The following is an 18891-nucleotide window of genomic DNA, read 5'->3' as shown; positions in this document are numbered from 1 at the left end:
AAAGTTCTTCGGTGGTTGATCTATTAATTCTTATCCTGGAATTTTAGTTCTTTTTTATGTACATAAAATATGCCTCCCACAACATCGCGTGTAGTATACATACATACAAGCGATGTCGTTAAAAGTGTAACCTTGATGAGGACTCAATGGAGATCGTATATGGAGGCTATAGCTTAAATTATATTCAATCAATGTTGGATGAGGGGAAAAAAACACATGCACAGACAGCAGGTACCTCAATCGATTGCACCAGCTATTCTTTGTGAATGGAGCAGCAAAACAATGGTTGAACATCAATTCCTACATACAGCATATAAAGGAGAAAGAGTTGGCTTCAATCTCATTCTATATGTTTCAGTTCCACCAAATAAGCAGAGATATGATGGCTCAAAACAAACTCTTTAGAAGTTGATATACTGTCTCAAAACGCTTATTATATATATATATATATATATATATATATAGCAAATTACACCACAGTATCCACGATCAATGAGTTTTAACTGCAATCACAAAGACTGATGCTTAGCTTTGAGTATGGCCAAACTCAAAGGCTTGAGCCTGGGAAAGTAGTCATCTAGCCTTGTGCTGGGCGATTTTCTGAGAATAAAAAGCTTCTTTCCCATCCAATGACAAGATTCTATGTTTCTGAAATGCTATCTACTCATTTATGCTTTTGCAGAGGCAGCAGATGGGCATTCACCTAATGTATTCCACAGAATATAATCCCCAGATGTAGCCTGTTGCAACCACATGTAAATAAGACAGAAAATTCAACTCTATCAAAGCAAATTCATATAAGCAATGGTAGATACCAATGTTCATTTCTTCTGTTCTTTTTTTTTTTTCTTTTTTTAAATCAAATTTCTTCTATTTTCTTGATCTCTTAATTGTTTTATGGAACTTGGTGGATTTCCATCAGCAATTATTTCCAGGAAAAAGGTTCCATTAGCAATGAGATGTATTAAGTCCTTTGCAGAGTGACTTTACTCTAAAAACTAAATCAAGGGAAATAAAACGAGGTTTAAAATCGACAAGCTAGTTGTTAAAATTGGACTACTCCAACCAATCCAAACGTGAACCAAACACCTAGCAGTTCAATTTAGCAAATTTATCAATGATAAACCTAGTGCCTAATTACAACTAGGTCGATTAGTTAAAGATAATAAAATAGCACTTATGTTTTGGACAAACATGACAACTTAGTCAACCACTGAAATCATTGTTAAAACACAAACAGGTCCTTTTTTTTTCTCCTCAAGAGAACACACAAAAAAACTCATCTAAAACGGAAATACATGAAATCTTGAAGAACATCAAAGTGCTCGTTAATCTGGTCAAAAACTCATCTAAAAAAGAAATACATGAAATCTTGAAGAACGTTAAAAAGTTTTTTGACCAAATTAGAAAGAACTTGGAGAACTGCGATCAAAGAAGCTTGACTGATCAAAATCTGTTCCCAATTTCAGTCAAGATCCTTCCATTTTCTTTCAATTTGTGCATTTTATTTTCTTATAGAAGGCTTTCATGTGTCCTCTTGGAAAAAAATATTGGTTTATGCTTTAGTGCTGATCCTAAAGTTTACAATTAGTTTATTGGACTAATTTGTAATGTTTGTATAAAACATAAATACTAAACGTACTCTCATGGTCACCTTTTCTCTCATAGTGAAGTGACTTGGAAACTTTGGACCAAGTTTTACGACACTTTTGGGTTTATCCAGGTTTATACCTCTTCTATTCATTGTTTCTTGAGGTCTAATTTAAAAGACGATTGGGTTAGAGATGAGGACTCTATGGAGAGAACCCATTTTTTGCCCTTGCCTGTTATGGTTGGAGCATAATGCCAGAATTTCCATAGATCACTATACGCTTTCTCAGTTTCTGTGGAACAGACTGACTTTTTCTACTTGGCTTTGGGCCAAGTCTCATAATTCTGTCAGGGATCCTTTATTATCCATTCTAAAAAGAAATTGGGAGCCAATTTTGGATTGATTTTCTTCTTTCTAATTTGTTTTCTTTTCCTTATTTTTCTGGAGTTTTTTCAAGGATGTCTCATCCTCATCTTTGTATCAATTCTTTTCTCTGTTTTCTAACAATTTTTATTTTCTTATGAAAAATTTGTAATTCTGTCAAACTAATGGACCTGAATATAATTAAACCAAAAACTCAAAAACCTTCTTGTAATTTATCCCATATCAAATTAGCATAAAAACCCATCAACAATGGTCAAAACCAGCCAGTTCAGTTAAAACCAACCTCAGGATTTAATCATTTTTTTTTTTGAAATAATTAGGATTTAATCATCTTGATCTTTTATTTCAAATTGAGCTTCTAAAGAAATATGAAAATTTAGCAGAATTTTTGAATTTGGGTGGTAATCTCTTGGTGCCTTGATTTACATATTCTTTTTTTTTATTTTTTATGTAGTATAACATTTTTTGTTTCTGTATTTTTTCACTTAATAATTATCAATTGTACATGATTTCGTGTTTGCCTTTGTGATCTATTCACATTCCTCATGTGCCATCTTTTCTTTACAAAGGAAGAGAGCAAAGAGAGCGAAGAGTGAAGAGAGAGTTAGAGCAAAAAGAGAGAGAGTGAAGCTTTTCACTTCAACAGCCTCTGGCCGGCCAATGTGGCCGACCATGTTGAGGGAGAATGTGGCTCAAACTGGAAGAAAAATCCTTGTAATTGATCACAAGTTGTTCGATTTAGTTAGCAAGGGCAGGAGGATGGACTGACCGAGAATAAGCCACAATGGGTGAGGATTTCGGACTCCGATTTCCCTAGATAAGGTTGAGGTAGGATGGCTTTTGACGCTCTTGAGGATTCCTCCTGGAGGAAAGGGAGAGTTGCGTGGGCAAAGCACTTCATTGGAGAGAATCATGAACTCTGGATTTCGTTTGGCAGTAACAGGAGATGATTATTTCGGACTCCGATTTCCCTAGATAAGGTTGAGGTAGGATGGCTTTTGACACTCTTGAGGATTCCTCCTGGAGGAAAGGGAGAGTTGCGTGGGCAAAGCACTTCATTGGAGAGAATCATGAACTCTGGATTTCGTTTGGCAGTAACAGGAGATGATTGTATCTGGTGTTATCTGTGTTGTGGGGTAAAAATGTGAAGAGGATTTTTATTTTGGAGAGAATACAGGGGAGAGGCTGGTGGAGATTTATGATATCAGCACTCAAGCTCACAGATCGGCCCGTTGTCAACACTGAGGGTAGAGCGAAGACTAAGAGGATCCTTGGAAATGCTGTAAGAGCGGAACATGGACAAGCGGCATTGTGGAAAGCATCCTTTCAGTGGCCCCATTGCGGTGCCCATTCATATTTTGGCGGAGGTAGGAGGAGCACAATTCTATGCAGTGGCAGTCCAAACCAGGGGGGAGCCGATGAAGGGAGTAGGGCAGATGCGACCCAGGAGGAAGGCGGGTCAAGTCAATCCAAAAATTCAAAATAGGGGGAATGCCCGAAAAGCAAGGAATGCGTGTCGTTTTGGAGCTCGAGGTGTTGGTGGGCTAAGATGGTTCGACCCAGTTTGTGGATCACTGGTTGGGTCAAATGGGAGGAGACGATATACCCAAGCAGAAAAAGAGAAATGGATCGCGGAGCCTAGTTCGAAAGTGGTTAAGGCTGGAAGAAGCAGCCCAAAGCTAAAAGGATGGTGGAGGCCCGTGGGGAGCATCTCGGCCCGAGGTGAGCCATCGGGTTTGAGGGGGTTTAGGTGTGAAAACAAAATGATCGAAGAGATTTCTAAAGATGAGGGGAAATCAGAGAAAAGGGCCAAGGAAATGTTGGCAAGGATGTGCGGAGAGGATGGGCGGGAGGAGATGTTGACTCGGGAGAGTCCATCGGAGGCGAGAGTCGAAATTGTACCTTGTTTTTACTACGCGTGAAGTGTTGGAGGAGGAAGTCCATGGAGTCGATGCCACGGGATCCGTTGACTACAATGGCAGTGATCCTGTGATGGTTCTGGTGGAAGAGGAGGTTCAGATGGTTGTCTCAGCATCAGATCCCGACATTGAGGAGATTTTGAATGGAGTCGACTTGGTGGACAGTGAAGATGAAAGGAGTTCTCTGTGGGTTTTGCAGAACATCCAGAGATTTAACAAGATGATGGGAGTCTCTCTAGAAGGTATAGAAGATTAGGTATATTCTTTTTTATCTGAGATTGAAAAGAGATTAGCTAATAAAAAGGGAGAAGGATCAGTGTCCAAAAAAATAGTGTGGATACTCCGAGAGAATTGAAGAAATTAGAGTATTCCATTAATTATGATTGCCATAGAAAGGTGGTAAAGAAGGCGGGGGAGGTAAAACTAACGTCTTAAATAATTAGCAAAATTATATCTAGGAATGTGAGAGGTGTAAATGACAGAAATAAACGTCTTGTTATGGGGATGCCTTAGTAAGTGGAAACTGTTCTGCCTCCAAGAATCTAAAATGGAGGTGTGTTATGATGACGTCGTGAAGAGCTTGTGGAGAGAGAAGGATGTGGGGTGGGATTGTATCCTGACTAGAGACAGCTGGTGGGATTGTGTTATTATGGAAGGAGGAGAGGGCGAAGTGTATGAAGGTGTTGAAGGATGAAACCAAGCTGTCCTACTTATTCTAAAATTGTAGGGGAGGGGGGAAGGGTTGAGTGGGTGTTTACTGGTGTGTACTCTCGAGGGAATAATGAGGAGAAGGAGATATTGGAGGGAACTTGATGCATGTAAGCAGAAATGGGGTGAAATGGGTGGACTTTAATATGGTCTTGAGAAGGGAGAAAATGAGTGGAGAAAACTTTTCGAGCACTTGGGCCAATGATTTTAAAGATGCTTTGGATAGGTTGCATTTGGTGGATGTGCTCTTAGTTGGGGATCAGTGGACATGAACAAATCAGAGAACTCCATCCTTCATGTTCATGGATTGACTGTTTTTTTATCTCACCTAGTTTCCTATTGCAACTTACAAGTGTTTGTCAGAAACTTTTGCATCCTTCATGTTCATGGATTAACCGTTTTTTTATCTCACCTAGTTTCCTATTGCAACTTACAGGTGTTTGTCAGAAACTTTTGCAACATTCCATTTCAGATTATTTCCCAATATATCTGGAATCTAAAGGCATAAAATGGGGACCTATACCATTCTGGTTGGACAATAAATGGTTGAGGGTTGATAAATTTAGGGGCTTTGATGTGGGCACAGATGACTTAAACTATTCAACCAACCAACCAAGTCAAGAAAGGAAACAACCCCTAAAGAAGTTAAAAACACAGGGGAAATCTGTCCCCACCCATGAGAGATTTTTTCTCACTCGAGAGATTTTTCTCTCCAAAATGAAAGTTTCCTTTTCTACTCCATATATTTCTCAAGTGGCAAAAAAGAAACCATGATCAAGAAATTTTGAAAATTCATCAAGAGAAATCAAGATCATATTTTTCTAAGTTTACAAGTCAATATCGTATCTTCCAATGAGAGTATATTCACATATAAGGAAAATCAAGGGAGATCATGGATGAATTTTAAACATTTATCGCAAAATCATGAATGAATTTACTTTCCTAAAGAATTCAAAGATCTTCATTAAATTAAAAGATTTTCTTTAAATTACAAAATCTTTCTAAATCAATCAATCTTTCAAGAAAAGATGAAACTAAATCTTTAATCTTTAAAGGAAGATATCTCCACAATTAATTAAGATATTTTCCATTTAAAAAGATTTTTTCATAGGGAGATCATATCTATTATATTTTAGTTGTAATTCTCTTAATTTTGTTTATTTTCTTATTCAAGTTTGCAGTTAATTTTCTATGTAACTTTTTCATAAATTTAGGAAATTATTATTTTTTTATTATTCACATATCTTACACTATAAACAGGTTATTAATTGACATTTGTTTTCAATCAAAGTTCGAGAATAATAAAATTACAAAATTCTAGTTTCCAACTAGTGAGGTTTTTTTCAACTTTCTTGTTTAGTGAAAAATTGGTGTTAACTTATCAAGATAACTTGTGATGTTTTCATCAATTTCTTTTCTTGAATTAATTGTAACTTATCAAGGTTTTCCTTATGGTGTTTTAATTAATTCATTTATCTATATTATCTTAGTTTTCACTCCCCTATTGATTGCGAGTCAAAGGTTTAGTATCAAGTTTGGTGAAAGAAAAATTGAAAGGTTTTAATGTTTAGGGTAAGGCCAGTTTCAAGATCGCGTGTAAGCTCAAGGCATTGAAGGATGAAATTAAAATTTGAGCAAGGGGGAAAGAGAGAGAGAAGGGGAGGAGTTCAGTATCACAATGAATGAGATTGATGAGCTTGATAAGAGGGTGGGGGTGGGCGGGTTAAATGAAGAGGAGAGGTTAAAAAAAGACTATTTGAAGGTGAAATTGGGAACCAAAATCAGTATGGAAGAGACCTCCTAGAGACAAAAATCTAGAAAAAAATGGTTGAAAGAAGGAGACCGCAATACAAAATATTTTCATGCTTTGGCTAGTCATAGAAGGAGATGCAATTACAGTGATGAGACATAGATTAATGAGAAGAGGGTCAAGGGATAATGATATGAGGGAAGCTAACCGTGGTTACTTCTCTAAGCTGCATGAGGAAGATTTTGTGATAAGACTTAAATTATGGGATGCAATTCAACAGGCTATCTGAAGATAGCAAACAGTTGTTGGAATCAGAGTTTACTGAGGATGAGATTTTGAGAGTCTAAAGTTGTGTAATGGTGATAAAACTCCAGGCCTGGGCGGTTTCAGTATGAAATTCTTGTAGGAGTTCTAGCATGTAATCAAGGGTGATGTAGTAGAGCTCTTTAGAGAGTTGCATGATTCTGGTAAGTTTGTAAAATCATTAAACACTACCTTTCTTGTTCTCATTGCCAAAAAGGAATGTGCAAAGGATATCAGAAACTTCATACCAATAAGTTTGGTGGGCTGCATTTATAAACTCATTGCTGAAGTATTGGTTAGAAAATTGTTGAGAGCACTTGGTGATGCAATAGGAGAGTCCCAGCATGCTTTTGTGGAGGGTAAGTAGATTTTAGATGCAATTATGGCGGTGAGTGAGGTGGTGGATCTGTAAGCTAGACATGGAGAAGGCGTATGACCATGTAAGCTGGGTTTTCATAGACTACATGTTGGGAAGAATGGTTTTGGCCAAAAATAGAGAAGTTAGATGCATGCTTGTATGTCCTCTACATCTTTTGCTGTTCTCATTAATGGAGACCCGTCGACTTTCTTTAAAACTTTGAGAAGGCTTCAACAGGGGGATCCTCTTTCTCCACTATTGTTTATCATCGTTATGAAAGCTTTGAATGGTTTGATGATAAAGGCTAAGGATCTGCAGTTGGTGAGAGAAGTTTCTGTGGGCAGAGGAGACAATACAGTTGAGATCTCACATCTTTTTTTTGCAGATGACACTTTGATCTTCTACCATTCAGATGTGAGGATTCTATTGGATTTAAGGTGTGTTATTTTGTGCTTCCAAGCAGTTTCTGGGCTCAATATTAATTTGAATAAATCAGAATTGGTGATAAAAGTGATGAGAGTTGTCTTGCTAGGGTGTTGGAATGCAGAACAGTCAGTCTTCCAATCAAATACCTTGGGGTCCCACTGGGGGCAAAGTATAAAGACACGAGAACTTGGGAGCCGGTGGTGGAATTGTTTGGGAAAAGACTAACTGGTTGGAAAAGAAATTTGTCCAAGGGAGGTAGGTTCACCTTAATCAAAAGTACACTTGCCAATCTTCCCATTTATTATCTTTCTACCTTAACGATTCCTGTGAAAGTTGCAAGGAGAATGGAAGTCATCCAGTGCCACTTCTTTTGGGGTGATGCGGATGAGAAAAGGAGATATCACTGTGGTTAAATGCGTTGATGTCAAACAACCCTTTAACCAAGCTAGTTTAAGTATTAGACCTCTTATTGAGATGAATGTGGCTCTTTAAGGGAAGTGCTTGTGGAGATTTTTGAAGGATAGGATGTGGACGAGGATTATTGAGGTGAGGTGGGGCGGCTTTGAGGATTAAAAAACTGCATGGATTGGGTTTATGGAGGAAGATTATGATGGAGTGGCCTTGTTTTCAGAAGTGTATTAATTGGAAACTAGGTAGAGATAACAGAATCAGATTTTGGCCGGATGATTGGTTTGAAGGAGGGTTTCTTATGAGGCATTTCTCAAAGATTTTTGCTATTGCACAATCAAGAAGCATGGTGATTGAGGAAGCGTACAGGGACATCAATGGTAGCAAAGAATGGATGGTGAATGTTACTATAAACCCCAATGATTGGGAAATTAGTGAGTACAAAGCTTTACTGCAATTACTTGCCTTACAACAGGTTAATTCCAATACGGACCAGGTGCTTTGGAAGCTTAAACAGAAAGGAGATTTCTCAGTTAAATCTTACTAAAAGCATATTGTGAGGAATGGGCAGGGAAGGAGTCACAATTTCCTGGTTCATCAAATTTGGAAATCAAAGGCGCCTCCTAGAATCGCTTTTTTCCCTTGGGATGGTAGTCGGGAATGCATATTGACCATTAATAAACTGGTGACCAGAGGCCAGATTATGGTTAACAGGTGTTACTTATTCATGAACGCAGCAGAATCTTGCAATCATATTCTTTTGTGCTATCCTACGGCTTATGAATTGTGGAGCATGATATATGGTCTTTTGAGGATTAAATGAGCGATGACGGGTTCTATTAAAGAGGATATTTGGGCTTGGGATGTGCTATGTAAAAAGAGAGTTTGTAAAGTTGATTCCATTGACAATTTTTTGGGTCCTTTGGAAGGAAAAAATTATAAAACTTTTGAGGACAAAGAGGTAAAGAATCATAAATTGAGAGATAGATAATTTCACTATTTTGGATCTATCTTATTAGGACATGACACCATTAGGGATGAAGATTTTAGGAATGTCATTGACACTCTAACAAAATTGTAAATTTTTTGTACATGCATAGTACCCTTTTGGTACCTTATTAATACATACTTCACACTTTTTGTCTCAAAAAAAAAAATTATTCTTTTGTGGTATCCTATGGCTCATGAATCTTACAATCATATCCTTTTCTGATATCCTATGGCTTATGAATTATGGAGCATGATATATGGTCTCTTGGGGATTAAATGAGTGATGGCGGGTTCTATTAAAGAGGATATTTGGGCTTGGGATGTGCTATGTAAAAAGAGAGTTTGTAAAGCTAATTCCATTAACAATTTTTTGGGTCCTTTGGAAGGAAAAGAATTATAAAATTTTTAAGAGCAAAGAGGTAAAGAATCATAGATTGAAAGATAGATGATTCACTATTTTGGGTCTATCTTATTAGAACATGATACCATTAGGGATGAGAATTTTAAGAATGTCATTGACACTCTAACAAAATTGTAATATTACATGGATGGTACCCCCTTGATATCTTGTTAATACATACTTCACACTTTTTATCTAAAAAAAATTATCCTTTTGTGGTATCGTATGGCTTATGAATCTTGCAATCATATCCTTTTGTGGTATCCCATGGCTTATGAATTGTGGAGCATGATATATGGTCTTTTGGGGATTAAATGAGTAATGACGGGTGTTCTATTAAAGAGGATATTTGGACTTGGGATGTGCCATGTAAAAAGAGAGTTTGTAAAGTTGATTCTTTTTGACAATTTTTTGGGTCCTTTGGAAGGAAAATAATTATAAAACTTTTGAGGGCAAAAAGGCAGCGAATCATAAATTGAGAGATAGATGATTTCACTATTTTGGATCTATCTTGTCAGGACATGACACCTTTAAGGATGAAAATTTTAAAAATGTTATTGATACTCTAAGAAAATTGTAAATTTTTTGTATATAAATGGTACTCCCTTGGTACCTTATTAATACATACTTCACAATTTTTATCTCAAAAAAAAAAATTATCAATTGTACAATTTGAATGACATTATTATTAAAACTTATGTTCTATTATTTATATATAAATTTTTGAACAAACAGTTCAATTAATAAACATTGGTTCCACCAATCAACCAGTGTCTCAACTGGTTCGGAAACTAGCCTAATTTTTCCAACTATGATCTATACCAGTGGCCCAGAATGTAATGAGAACTGATGTTTGCCAGGGATATCAAATTAATTATAGGAAGCTCATAAAGGGTGGGGGTTAAGAAGACAGCAGCAAGCAAAGCTAAAAAAATCTGTAAGCACCACAAAAACAAACTCGATATAATCAACAAACTAAAGTTTATACAGGATAACCACTCAATCACACATACAAAATGTTCATGCATGTGATTCCTATAGAGGAGTAGCAAACATTTACGTCGAATTTGGTTCAAATTTCAATTCCATGCAATATAAAGGAGAAAGCATATAAATAGGACTGAAATTTGAACAAGAACAGTATTCCTATTCCAAATTTATTTCATGTCCAATTCAAGTCAAGAGTTTTCGTGATGCCTTCCTTGAGAGGCAGGAATACAAAATTCATGGGTGTACAATTGACGATAAGATTAAAATGAACTTAATTATGTATCAAATACGTTAATATGACTAATTTCTCAATATTAAATAACTTAGATCTAGAAATTGAAGGAGAATAAAATTGGTCTAAAATAAACACAATATTACGGTATTTAGTTCAGTAAAAACAAAGGTTTAAAATGTTCTGTTTCTGATAGAATCAGAAAACAATTTTCAGATGCTTTCTGCACTCAGGAAGAAATTTTCCAACAGAAGTGTTTCTGTTTTGTCAAAATAAACATGTTTTACTTGTTTCCTAAAATAAAAACTTTTATTGGGAAACAAGACTTTCTACAACTAAACAACTTCTAATCTTTCCAGTCACAATAATTCTAACACCATTATGACAAAAGTTATCATTATGAACAAGTTCTCATCAGGTCAGCAAATCTCAGTTGATGTAAAGATTCCAAGTAGAAGTTTCAAAATAACGAAAGAAAATAAAAAACAAGGAAGAAAAAGGTCATCCAACTTCAATAGTAGATTTTGAAGACAATCCTACCTGAGTTGCTAACTCTACTGGTGCTTTTATCGCAGGATAGATGCTAACCTACAAACAGCAAAAACACCCGCAAGACAAAAGCATTAGAGCAAACAATTATCCAGATTTCAATATCACAGCAGTATAAGGCAAGAGTTACACAAGCACTCAGTCAAACACAATTAAGGCATGCACTGACAAACTGCCATAATATATAGATGAATTGTGCAGTTCTGTAGTTGCTTAAATGCTGCCACTCAGCAAATATATAGGTCTTTATTAACAGCAGTTATGAAGTGAACAAGAAATCTTCCTTGAGCAAAGCACCACATGAGAGTAGATATTGAGAAACTACTAGATAGAGCTATCTACAAATTAGAAAAGGATCAGACTTTTCATTTCCGATTTCAACTTTGGCAAACTAATACTAAACCCATAAAGTAACTAAAGAAATATCTAACATGCAAATATTGATTGTTATATAGCATCTGATACTCTGCGAGAACTTATTTGTTCACAAGCACATTCAAACCCCCAAAAAATGTTTAAAAATATAAAAATCAAAATTGAAGACCAAAGCAACAAGGATACTCATAACTTCCCCTCCTTGTCACTTTGAACTTAATTAAGGGAGACTAAAGGAATCATAAACTTACAGATTTAGGATCAATAGACATTCCAGATAAAGATGCACCAACAATCTTGAAAGATACCTGTAAATATGAGTTAGAAAAGCATGTTGTGGGAAAAAATAAACTCTCAACATCGAGGAAAATAGCAAGATGTACAACACAAACCTATAGCTTAGAAGTTATTTTAAATCGATAAAATATTACCAAATAAATTCTTGGCAAATCAGAATTATGCCACTATTCTTATCGGGATACTACTTATAGAGATACACATACTTTGATAAAGAAAACTGAAAACTGAATATAAAAGAACATTCAAGTTCAGTCAACAAGAGCAACTGCTTAACTAGCAGTCATCAGATTCACATCCACATGCATTGATCTTTAAAATAAAAATGTGTAAGCAAAGACAGTATCGTTTTTCCATTTTTGTATTCTTTTATCAGCATAGGACACTTATACCATTCAGAGGCACAAATTATCAACTTTGACGAAAGACATATATCAATAAAAAATTGAGAGCTATTGCATATTCTTTGCAAAGAAACAAGAACCTGAGAACTCTAGCATATTACAGAACCATGTCCAATAACAAAAAAATATATATATATTAAAGAGACAAAATCTTCTTTGAAGACATCATGCAACTACAAAGATTAACATCTAAAAGGAACTGTTTTTTTCCTACTGATACACATCTTCATAGGCAAGGCATAATTGTCTTTGGATGAAGAATGACTCAATTGGCCTCGACAAGATCAACTTGCTATAAGTCATGGAAACAAAAATTACATTTAGGAAGTTGTGCAGGGAATATAGAGAACTTCTAGAATTTGCAAAAGCAGGACGTAAAATTTAAAGCATATACCTCTAAGTGTACGTAAAAGAATTTGGTTTTTTTTTTATAGATAAAAGTTAGTAGATTTATTAAAAAATGGCACCAAGGGGATACCACTCATGTACAAAAGTATTACATAAAAGAATTTGGTTTTAAAAAACATTTGAATAACATCATGCAACCACAAACGTTTAACATCTAACGGAAATTGTTTTTTCCATTCGTGCACATGCAATAAAGCAACTTATTCAGTTTCCATCATTGCATCAACTCATAAAAGAAAACTAAAGAATGAAGCAGTTGTCTTTAAAAAGGTTTGACTAACTACAAATCAAGCAAACAAAAGTTACAGATATTACATATTCATGCAAAGAATATAGGAAACTTCTTGGATTTGGAAAACCAGCTGAAGGATAAAATAACAGAAAGCACATACTTTCGCATAATTATACGCATGCCAACAAAATGGCTCCTCTAAGTCAACTGGGGCGAGATCTTTGTTCATTTTTTCCATTAAAAACTCCTCCACATTCACCATATTGTTAGTATACTCTGTCTCAGTATCACTCTCTTCATCAGCTGCATTTCCAAAGAACGACCTAGAGTAAGAGACTCTTTGGGTTTGCCATGGTGAAAACCTGACAGTTCCAGGAAAAGTTGCCTCAATACTTTTCCCAGCAAGACCTCGTCCACTGGTGATAATTTTCCATTCAACAGAGTGCTCTGTAGTTGAAACTGTTCCAATTGATGGAGTCCCCTCAAAAGAGATGACCCTTCTTCTAGGAAATGGCATTGTCACATTACAGAATTCCATTGTCAGAGGGGCCTTATAACCTTCCATGAGTCTCAACTTAAATAAAAATGCGCCTTCATCTTCAGAAACCATTGATAATTGATAAAATCCCTTTACAGGAGGTCCAAGGATACAACCTGCCTGATAACGGACCAAAACAAAGTTACCTAAGGGTGGTGAAAACATCACAGCCTGCTTATCCATTCCATGTTCAGGAACCTGAGCACATGGATGGAATGATAAAACCTCTATGTGAGCCATATTCATCCCTGTCAAGGGGATTGACACATCCGGCAATCCTTCTAACTCTGCTCGACAATTTATCTGCCCTGCAATGGATAAACTATCTGGAATCTCATCTCGATCATACATAGCAGCATGAACAGTCTCATGAATTGTGAATAGCAATCTCTGCTTTCCTTTAAACAGATATGGCTTCCATGCTGGTTGCTTGAGGTCTTGTGGAGGCAGATCAGATGAAGAGAAGCCATTAACCTTAATAGCAGAAATATTGGAAAAACTGAGGTCCACAGGAGTACCTGTAGAATAGATAACAAGCATGTAAAACATTATGCATCAGCCCAATGCATGCCCGTCAACAATAAAGGATATATATATATATATATATGTATATCCAAGATGAAGAAATAAAAAGTACAAACCAAAGGGCATTGCACTGCTAATGAAACTTCGAAGTGAATCTTTATCTAAAGGCCTCGAACCAATTTTTGGAGCATCTGATGGAACAGCTCCAACGACAGCAGTTCCAGTTGTGGTGGAAGATGCAACAGGTGCAGCAACAGGCTTTGCCCTTGATGAGATACTTGATATCCCAATACTGCCAGTTAGAGAATCCAATAGTCCACCAACAGATGGAGATGCATTTACAACCACTTCAGGTTCCACTAAATCACCAGTAACTATGTCACCAATTACGTGTGCCACCATAAATGCCCTGTAACAGAAAGTGAAAAAAACTCTCCTGAAAGCAATTAAACAGGAAAAGACCAAGCTACTTGCCATGTAAAAATACTATTCTTCCTCTCGAAGAGAATGAAATAACTTTGAAGTATGAATGCAAAGACCAAACACCTCTATAAAAAATGAAAATGATTATGAGAGCAAGGAAGATTACGGAAAGGAAGATTACGGAGATATGTTAGCAAAAGTTTTCCTTAAGAATAAACAATGAGAGAACACCAACTTCTACCACGAGTAGATCATCAACAGGACAAATTTTGATGAATTGTAGTGCAGATGGCAATTTTTTATCCATACAGCTATTCTTAAGGAGACAAATTTTGGGGAACCATGGTGATGATGCTAGTTTTGCAAGGATACTGGAGTGTAAGACAGCAAAATTACCCATTAAATATCTTGGGGTTCCATTGGGTGCGAAATACAAAGACAAGAAAAATTGAAACTGGTGGTTGAGATGTTTGAGTCTAGACTTGCGGGATGGAAGAGACATTTTTTATCAAAAGGTGGTAGATATACTCTTATCAAGAGCACTCTTGCTAATCTCCCTACCTATTATCTTACCACATTAACCATTCCAGTTAGTATTGCAAAAAGATTGGAAACTATCCAATGTCGCTTCCTTTGGGGTGATGGTGAGGACATGGAAAAATATCATTTGGTAAGATGGTTAGAAATCAAGAAACCGCCCAAAATGGGTGGATTGGGAATCCGTTCTCTGGTTGAAATGAACAAGGCTTTACAGGGTAAATGGTTATGGAGGTTCTAAAGGAAGAAGAAAAACTGTAGAGGAGGGAAATTGAAGCAAGTGGTGCAGGGTTGAACTTGAGGATGTTGGGGGTCTGGATAGAAGAGGCCACGGTTTAGGCCTGTGGAAGAAATTAAGAAGGGCTGGCCAAGTTTTAAAGAATGCATTAAGTGGCAGTTAGGTAGAGGTAATTCCATAAGATTCTGGCATGATGAGTGGCTGGAGGGGGGGTGTCTAAAATCTAGACTCCCTAGACTGTTTGCCATTGCGCAATCCAAAAATCTGCAGGTGGAGGAGGCATATGTGATGGTGAATGGCAGCTGCTCTTGGTCTGTTAATGTTTCCTGAAATCTGAACGACTGGGAAATCGGTGACTACATGGAGATTTTGGATGCGGTATCTCTTTGTCAGATTGTAGATAGACCTGACCAGGACCTTTGGAAACTGTCTAAGAAGGGAGAGTTTACTGTTACTTCTTTCTACAGGCAGATAATGGGAATGGAATCTGGCAGTAATCCTTCTTTCCATTATTTACAGATCTGGAAGGCCAGGGTACCACCAAGAATTGCATTTTTATTGCAGGAGGCCTGCAGAGAATGCATTCTGACTTTGGACAAATTGAAGGCTAGGGGACAGGTGTTGGTAAATGGCTGTTCCATGTGCAGAAAAGCAGAGGAAACTTGCTGTCACTTACTCCTTAGATGCCCAGCAGTGTATGATTTATGGTGCATGATATACAGCTCGTTAGGCATTCAATGGGTTTCAACGGATTCGGTGTTAGCTGAGATATGGGCATGGGGAGGGGTTTATTCGGAAAAAAACTTTGTAAAGATTATTCCTCTGGCTATTTTCTGGGTCATTTGGAAAGAAAAAAATTAAGAGCTTTTGAGGAATTGAGGTTGGTAGATATAAATTAAGAGATAGGTGGTTCAAATATTTTGCATCTCTTATTTTGGGACATAACATCATTAGGGATGAAGATTTTAGGGATGTTATTGATACCCTTACAACCTTATAAATTCTTGTGTATACGGGTGGTACCCCCTTTGGTACCATATTAATACATATTATACTTTTTTCTTTCAAAACAAAAACAGCTATTCTTAATGAGAAGATGAAAGAAATACAAATATAGAAATTCCCATAAAAGAATAATAAATTTGATCACTATATGCATGATATGGTCGAACAACCCATATGCTTTCTATTATTTTTAAATATAATCACGACTTTCATATTATTACTCCATAATAAATATCAGCAATAACCTCCCCAATACTCTGTAAATGAAATGATTTCCAGAAAGACGGAAGTATTGTTGCAGCAATTCTCAAGACTTTAAATTTTCAACAATTCCAAAATGGAGCAAGCCCTGTGCTTATGTAATCAATTCACTAAAGTAGAATCAAATACCTGCTAATTTCCTTGATTTTCTAAAATATTTGTCCTTGTTTAAACTAAACTCATAAGGCAGCAGCGGTAACAAAATATTGTAAAATCCATTATGTTACACATTCAAATAAGAATGACAAATTGCTGGAAGAAAACACTAAACTATAATCTTATAATTACTAAAAAATGAAAGATACAGCAAGCAACTTACCATACCCTGTGATGCACAGAAGATCAAGGATGAGCGAAGACAAACTTCCATCTGCACCAATAGCATTTCCACAATCAGATCTTCTACACAACTCCATATACTCCTTTAGTTGACGAGGCTCCACCAGAGGCAACACTAGGATGCAATAGGGGCCCTTTACATGCAAGACTAAAGGCCATAGAAAATGATTCTCTCCTTCCTCCTCTCTGTGTATGTAAAGGCTTATAATATGGCGTGTAATCGGATCATCAACCCAGGAATCCGAGCCCTTGGTTGATTGAGTTGCACGAATGCCAAACCCGCGCAAGGATCCCTCCCTGCATATAGGTACAGCTAACATCATGCTCAGTTGAAAACGGGTTTTCAAAAAAGAAAAGGCTCCGACATCTCAAACGAAAAGATGACACCAGAACCAAAAGTTGGAATGCCATGGACTTCCAAATGTACATTTTGGTTAAGTAACGGAACTACCAAGCCTATATTCAGCCTCAATTTGATGAGTAGATTCATAATCACGAGATATGGGGCTTAAAAGCTAAGAAGCAATTCTCATTGACAGATTACGATGTCGAAAATTAGAGACGAGAAAATAAGACTGGTGAACTGTTTTGGTGACCTTTGCTTCCTCTCTGCAAATGCAGTGGCTAATTCTGCATCTGTAGGTAGTACAGATACCACGGGATTCTTTGACGAATATTCGCTAGCGCTCTCATTTTCACTCTGACAAGCAGCACACCACCGCTTCTCCACCACAGGAAACCTCCTGTTATTTTTCAAAAAATAAAACTAAATCAAAAACTGTTTGGTGGTGCGAATCAATGTCAAAAATAGGGGAAAGCGAAGTAACCTTGATCAGGAAACCAAATGAAATAATTCAACTTAAAAAATCGTTTTACTTTTCAAGTTTTTACTTCCTTAAATTTAAACGAAAAGAAAAAGGTCAAGCAATCATCAGATACTATCTCATATTAAAAAAAAAAAAAAATCTAATAGTGCCAAGGAACTTGAAATCCTACAAGTTCAAAATCATATCATTTAGCGATAAAGAAAATAATCAAAGAGAGACGGAGAGAGATTGTAGATGGAGTAATTGGAAATAATGCACAAATATGTAATCGAAGAAGAAACAGCGAGAAGCTTCGTTTTCAGCTGAACATATACAGACACGTAATAGTGTTAATGCGACGGACACCTGGAAAAGACGACGGCGTCTACGCTGTTGAGAATCCAGAGGGCTCTGATGCTGCAACCAGCCGACATGGCTTGATTTTCCTGCAACTTCCAAGTGATGGTAGTCGCTGGAGATATAATAAGAACAAGGAAAAGAAGGCTCAGAATCTGGAAATGGGTTTGTTCGGCCTGATGCTGTGAGGCCGAAACATGAAACGCGAGTGCGCACGCCAGAAGATCTTCTAATTAAACAACGACGTCGTTTAATAAGTAGATTTCAACGCATTTGAAAAAATAGTCGTGGTAAGAAGTTATGCACGAGTATTTGATAATAAAAAAATAAAAAATAAAAACTATTAATTAATTTGAAATTAGTTGATGATATTATAAAATTTAAAATTAGAGACTTAACTTTGTAAAACAATTATCAATCTATAAGAACCATTCTCTTGTTATTAACTTCACACATCAGAATTTGACAGGTAAAGAAAATAATTTTCAATTATTCTATTTCTTTCAAGTTCTTTAAAGATGAATAAATAGTAAAATTTTATTTTCTCTATATATAAGTAAATAAAATTTACTTATTTTTCAAAATAAATCCTAATATTTTTTAAAAAAATTTATCTTAATTAAATCTTATATCTTAACTTTTATCCTATTATAGGATTCAACAAATCCATTTTTTATGTTCATAGCAACTCATACACAACCTTTTAGATATTTTCAATTCCTATCAAAATAAAAATTGTAGACTTTTAATGAGTGTATTCTTTTTGTTAACAGCACGAGGGCAATGTTTTTAAATAAATTACTAAATAAACGACATCGATATTATGATAGTTTTGATTGATAATAGTTGTATTTTCATTAAACAAGGGTTAGATTTTATCAAAATTAAAAATTAAAAATTTTATTTGAGCACCCAAAAAAATTAACATCTTTAAACAACTACAAATAGTATATATATCAATAATTTAGTTTAACAATTTTTGACATCTTATTTTTATTTTTTCAATGTATTTAAAAACATTCATAAATTTTTATTCTTTTCAATGTACATATAAACATAAATAAATTTACAAAATAATTTGAATAACTAACAAAATTCTTATCTTTTTATTCTCTATTTTTTTCAATCTTCTCACTAC

General features: G+C 35.9%; 1 protein-coding gene across 1 annotated transcript; it reads right to left on the bottom strand.

The window, feature by feature from the left end:
- Positions 1-314: 314 nt before the first annotated feature.
- LOC110819848 (clathrin adaptor complexes medium subunit family protein) lies at positions 315-17971 on the bottom strand. The gene is made up of 8 exons (XM_088216464.1): positions 17763-17971; positions 17187-17333; positions 16576-16887; positions 13904-14196; positions 12885-13780; positions 11635-11691; positions 11000-11047; positions 315-740 (listed from the first exon to the last, which is right to left on the bottom strand). The coding sequence occupies exons 1-8, from the start codon at positions 17828-17830 to the stop codon at positions 669-671; spliced, it is 1893 nt and encodes a 630-aa protein (XP_088072590.1). The 5' UTR covers positions 17831-17971; the 3' UTR covers positions 315-668.
- Positions 17972-18891: the final 920 nt, after the last annotated feature.

The sequence above is a fragment of the Carica papaya genome, chromosome 3 (assembly GCF_054855325.1).
Source record: "Carica papaya isolate Zhongbai chromosome 3, ASM5485532v1, whole genome shotgun sequence".
In the NCBI taxonomy this organism is placed as follows: domain Eukaryota; kingdom Viridiplantae; phylum Streptophyta; class Magnoliopsida; order Brassicales; family Caricaceae; genus Carica; species Carica papaya.
Note: the sequence above shows the minus strand (reverse complement) of the source record. Positions and strands in the feature narration are given on the sequence as shown.